We start from the raw sequence: 5221 nt of genomic DNA on the forward strand, positions 1-5221 counted from the left end.
GGACCGAACCCTGCGGGACCCCACTGCCCACCTCCCTCCAGGCTGAGAAGGCACCATCCACCTCCACTCTCTGGGTGCGGTCCTAAGCCAGTTGGCCACCCACCTGACCGTGTAGGCGCCCACTCCACAGTCAGCTAGCTTCCCAATGAGGATAGGGTGCGAAACTGTGTCGAAGGCCTTCCTAAAGTCCAGGAAGATGACATCAGCCTCAGCTCCCGCATCCAGGTAGTGTGTGACCTGGTCATAGAAGGCTACAAGGTTTGTCAGGCAGGATCTACCTGTGACAAACCCGTGCTGGTTTCCCCTCAGCATCGTTTCCCCTGCTGGGCCTGCACAAATGTGTTCTTTGATTATTTTATCTATCATTTTCCCAGGAATAGAGGTAAGACTGACTGGTCTAAAGTTACCTGGCTCATCTCTTTTCCCTTTCTTGAAAATGGGCACCACATTGGCCCTTCTCCAGTCCTCAGGGACCTTGCCGGAGCAGCACAAGTGCTTGAACAGCTGTGCCAGTGGCTCAGCTATGACGCTAGCCAATTCTTTCAGCAGCCATGGATGGAGGTCATCTGGGCCTGCTGACTTGTACCCATCCAGCTCCTCCAGGAGCTCCTTAACTATTTCAGAACTAACCATAGGCGGACTGGTGCCCTGTGAACATCCGTCAATGATCGAGGTGGGGGAATTGGCTTGGTCGATACATAGAAATACTGAAGCAAGATAGACAAATATTTGTGGGATTGGTGCCTTGCTTGGTGATTCCCTCAGGAAGCATGTTGCATGCTTCTGAGCACCAGAGTCTGCAATGGATTCTAATCCATTTCCAGAAACTGGTTTTAATTTATAAAGCCCTTTTGTGGCTTGGGTCATCTCTCTTTATGTCTTTCCATGACTGTGGAGATCAGCAGTGGCACCCACAATAATGGTCCAAATATTTCCAAACAAGGAGACAGAGATGAAAAGCGCTTGCTCTCTCTGTTGATCTGGCTGAGTCTGTGTGCGCGCCCTTTGGGACTCTCAGCTGGTCTCATTTATTTGTTCACTGTTTTGTCAGAGGAGCTTTTAGGGTGGTGGTTTGAGTGGGGTTTCTATTTTGTGGGGGAGGGATTTCAATCATTGGATTAACATTTGGCCAGTTAATTTTGGGGACTGTGTATTTTTATCAGTATTTTCCATGAATTTAGTCACTTTTAATAAGTATATTTTCAAACTCTGACAACATATGTGCACATAGCTGTCCATTATTCTGTATGTAGTAAATAAACAATATGACAAGAGCCATTGTTTATCAGGCTGTTTTATGATTCACAGGTTGAGCAGAGTGGCTTTTCCCTGATACAGAACAAGTAAAAGAAGACCTCTTGAATGGTCCTGCTACCCCTGTAGCCAGTGCTAGGCCTAGAGGAACAAGAATAAAAGAGGGTAAATTAGCTCAGACCAGGAAGGACAAGTAAATTTGTTAAGGGTATATCTGTGGGTATATCTGAAGGACTGGTCACTAACCAGTTTATGCAACCAGGGAGCCCTAGAAATGACCACTTGGGAGCTACAACAAGCAAGCTGTTAAGCTTGTTACATCTATCAGTATGATCAGAACAAGATGTTGTCCAGTTTTCCCCCAGGGATACACTAAAGCAGAATGATAATTGGGTAGTTTCATAGTTTCATAGTAGCCAGGGTCAGGAGGGACCTGAACAGATCATCTAGCCTGACCCCCTGCCACAGGCAGGAATGAATGCTGGGTTCACAAGACCCCAGACAGGTGATCATCCAACCTCCCCTTGAATCTGCCCAAGGTAGGGGCGAGGACCACTTCCCTGGGAAGTTGGTTCCAGATTTTGGCCACCCTAACTGTAAAATATTGCCTTCTGATCTCTAACCTAAACCTATTCTCCATCAGCTTATGACCATTGTTCCTCGTCACCCCAGGTGGTCCTGGGGAGAAAAGGGCTCTGCTTATTTGCCGTTGATCTCCCCTGATTAGGTTGTAGGCAGCCACCAGCTCCCCCCTCAGCCTCCTCTTGCTGAGGCTGAACAGGTTCAGGTCCCTCAGTCTCTTCTAATAGGGCCTGTCCTGCTGCCCTCTCATCAAATGGGTGGCCCTCCTCTGAACTCTCTCCAGGCTGGCCACATCCCTTTTGAAGTGTGGCGCCCAGTACTGGACGCAGTACTCCAACTGCGGCCTGACCAAAGTTGCATAGAGGGGGAGTATCACTTCTCTGGACCAGCTTGAGATGCGTCTTTGGATGCACGACAAGGTATGGCTGGCCTTGCTGGCTGCGGTCTGGCATTGGTGGCTCATGTTCATCCCTTTCCGCCTCTGTGCTTTCAAGAGGGGAACTCCCCAGCCTGTATGTATGCTCTGGATTCCTTCTCCCAAGGTGCAGCACCCTGCATTTGTCTACGTTGAACCCCATCCTATTCTCGTCTGCCCGCTTTTGTAGTCTGTCTAACTCTAGTTGCAGCCTCTCTCTCCCTTCAAGTGTGTCCACCTCGCCCCACATCTTAGTGTCATCAGCAAACTTGTACAGTGTGGGTAAAGTTGAATCACGAGGGAAAATATTGCTGTTTGGCAACTTTGGCAGAACCAGAGCACTTTATATCATTGGCATATATAATAATACATGGCTGCAAAACAGAGATTGGTGCAGAGTTAAGGGGACTTCTGCTCCTCCCTCAGGAAAGATCTGCAACTTCTGTCGAGGGATCTGTGGCTCAAGGATTGGACTCTTAAATCGCCTCAAGCCCTATCAATGAACTGTGGTAGGGATCATCCTTGAATGGAAGGATTGTTGATGACAGATTTAAGGTCCACATGCAGCCTTTCCCAAGTCTGAAGTGTTCACCTCGGAGCCTGGTTTGCTTTTAACAGAGAAATGTACCAGGATCAAATTTGAATCTGAAACAAAACTTCAGAATCTGAAAGTGTTTGGATCAAGATTTTATTTTGGCTCATCTCTTGTAAATAAACAGTGAAGGAAGATCATAATAGTAATGGCATGATCCATATAAAATCCAGTCCCAAGTACTCCCAATATAAAGGATCTTGGGATCCTTGCTTTCTTGCTGTGAGCCTGTTAAAATCAATGGCAAAACTCTGATTGACTTCTTCCCTTGAAGTAATTTCCTCCACTGGCATTTTCTCATCTCAGCACACAAGAGAGGCCTCTGCTGGTCACACAAAACCATACGTGGCTCCTGCTGATTTTACTTTCACTTTATTAACTTAGTGACCTTTGTTCATCGAAGCTGGGTGGCAACTTTTTCAGCCGTCTGTTTTACATATTTCGGATGAAACAAAAACATTGCGAAACCTATGGATGATGCTCTACAGGACATGTAAGTGATACACATTTAAGTGGGGGTATATTTCATTAGATCACTGATGCAGCAACACAAAGTCCTGAATAAATAAAGGAGCGGCAAGGGCTTGGACTAAGGAATGGTTTGTTGCTTGATGAAGTCTGAGATTTCTTCTTGGAGTCGGTTTTACAAATTGCTAGCTAAAACTTCTAGCAGGGAGTTTTCATGTGATACTCTCCTTTAAATAGCTGTAGTGCTTATTCTGTTTTCCTAGCAGAAAGAAAAATTACATTAAAGAAACTTCCTGCGCTGCAGGGATTTAGTTTATTCCTAACGTGATCTAGCGCTTCACAGCCTGGGAGGAAAAAAAGAAGGAAATCTTGCAGTTGTTGTTTAATACTTACCAGATAGTTTGAAGCATGTTCTCATTCTGATTCCAGGTGACAGGGGCAAAATTAAATAAAATAATCAAATTCAAAAAGCATGCCTGCATCACTGGAAGGGGGAAAATAGTAATCTGTCCAGAATAGCTAGTTGGAAAATGGGTCTGTTTGTCCTTTAAACAGATACTATGGAAAATAGAGCATGTTGTTTGGCAGGTCATTTGGATTGTTTGCCGAATTAAGAGATAAAAATCGAAGATGAATCACAGCCCTGGAAAATAATTGGACTTCCCTTCACTGCCTGCCATCAGCAGGGAGCAAGTGATTTGGAAATTGCAGCTCTTGATAAGTTTTGAAAATAAGCATTATTCACTTCATAGGCTCTAATGGCTTTGTAGTGGCACTTGCACTAATACTGCAAATGCATACTCCATATCTGCTTATGCTCTTTGAATGTCATAGATCTGGCTCTGGGAGGGGTTAACAGTGCCTTGCTTCTGCCAAATATGTGCCATATCACAGTTCCACCCATCTGTATCTAGGCTTGTCTCTATCTGGCATATGACTCATTTTGACTGACCAATGCAAACTACATCCCTAATATAGCTCACTAACATTTTACATTCTAGTAGCTGTGCTTAGCTATACAAAAACTCATGCATGCTTCTAAGCTGAAATGGCAGACTGTAAACAGCATGGAGAATGTACTATATGCAGGATGGGAAGAAAGGATGTATTCACCTTCAATACTGTCATCCTTTTTGTTGGCATGGCAGTCAAAATACCTGTAACCGGGTCTTGCAATATTATAGCAATAGCTGCTGCTTATATTTTAAAAAGTTCTGTTCTTTCCATTTCATCCAGGATGTTTTGAAATTTTGAAGGATATTTCAAACTGATTTGGAAACTTCTATGTGCACACTGAAGTTGGCATATTTGCAGTTTGAATTCTATTAGTGATATTTTTTTAATCCTGCTTTTAGCAGACTTAGTGTTATGAATACAAAACATTGTGGCAGGCATTTAATTGTGTGAAAACATAATAAAATCAAAGCCTGTGATTATGTTATGATACTATGCAGTAGGGCTGTGCGAAGCTTCGGGTGCTGATTTGATTAGGAGGAGATTTGGCCCAATTCAGCGGCTGAATCTCAAATCCAAATTGAATCAGGGGGCCAATTAAGAGGTCCAAATCAACTTGAAGCTCTCTGAATCAATTCGGAAAAGATTCAGAGAGCTTCAGTGATTTGGGAAGTCCCCGCTGGCTGCATCAGGGAACTGGAACTGGACTTCAAGCTTGTAAGTAGGGGACGGGGGAGGAGAGGTTGGAGGAGGGGGGAGGAGACCCCTGCCTACTCTTGCAGCCCCCCTGAGCACCTTGACCCCTGCCCACTCCCCCAGGCCCCTCCCATGGCTGCCTCACTTGCCCCAGTTCCTGGGTGTTTAAAAAAAAGCCCCCACTCATCAGCTGCTGGCAGGCGGGGGAGGTGATCCCTGCTGCCCCACACTGCATGGGCAGGCTCTGCCATGAACCCCCA

General features: G+C 45.3%; 1 protein-coding gene across 5 annotated transcripts in view; it reads left to right on the forward strand.

The window, feature by feature from the left end:
- The first annotated feature begins 3232 nt into the window (after positions 1-3232).
- Positions 3233-5221, forward strand: part of CARD19 (caspase recruitment domain family member 19) — a 58005-nt gene continuing 56016 nt past the window's right edge. For 2 of the 5 annotated variants that reach the window (XM_025197114.1, XM_025197115.1), the window contains exon 1: positions 3235-3336. Coding sequence is in view for 1 of the 5 variants with exons in the window: in XM_006017996.2 (XP_006018058.1) it covers positions 3318-3336 (19 nt within the window). In the remaining 4 variants the exon portion in view is untranslated. Of the gene's footprint in view, positions 3337-4943; positions 4983-5221 lie in introns of those variants that run through there. The other 3 variants (XM_006017996.2, XM_025197116.1, XM_025197117.1) reach the window with 3 other exon arrangements.

The sequence above is a fragment of the Alligator sinensis genome, unplaced genomic scaffold (genome assembly GCF_000455745.1).
Source record: "Alligator sinensis unplaced genomic scaffold, ASM45574v1 scaffold391_1, whole genome shotgun sequence".
Lineage (NCBI taxonomy): Eukaryota > Metazoa > Chordata > Crocodylia > Alligatoridae > Alligator > Alligator sinensis.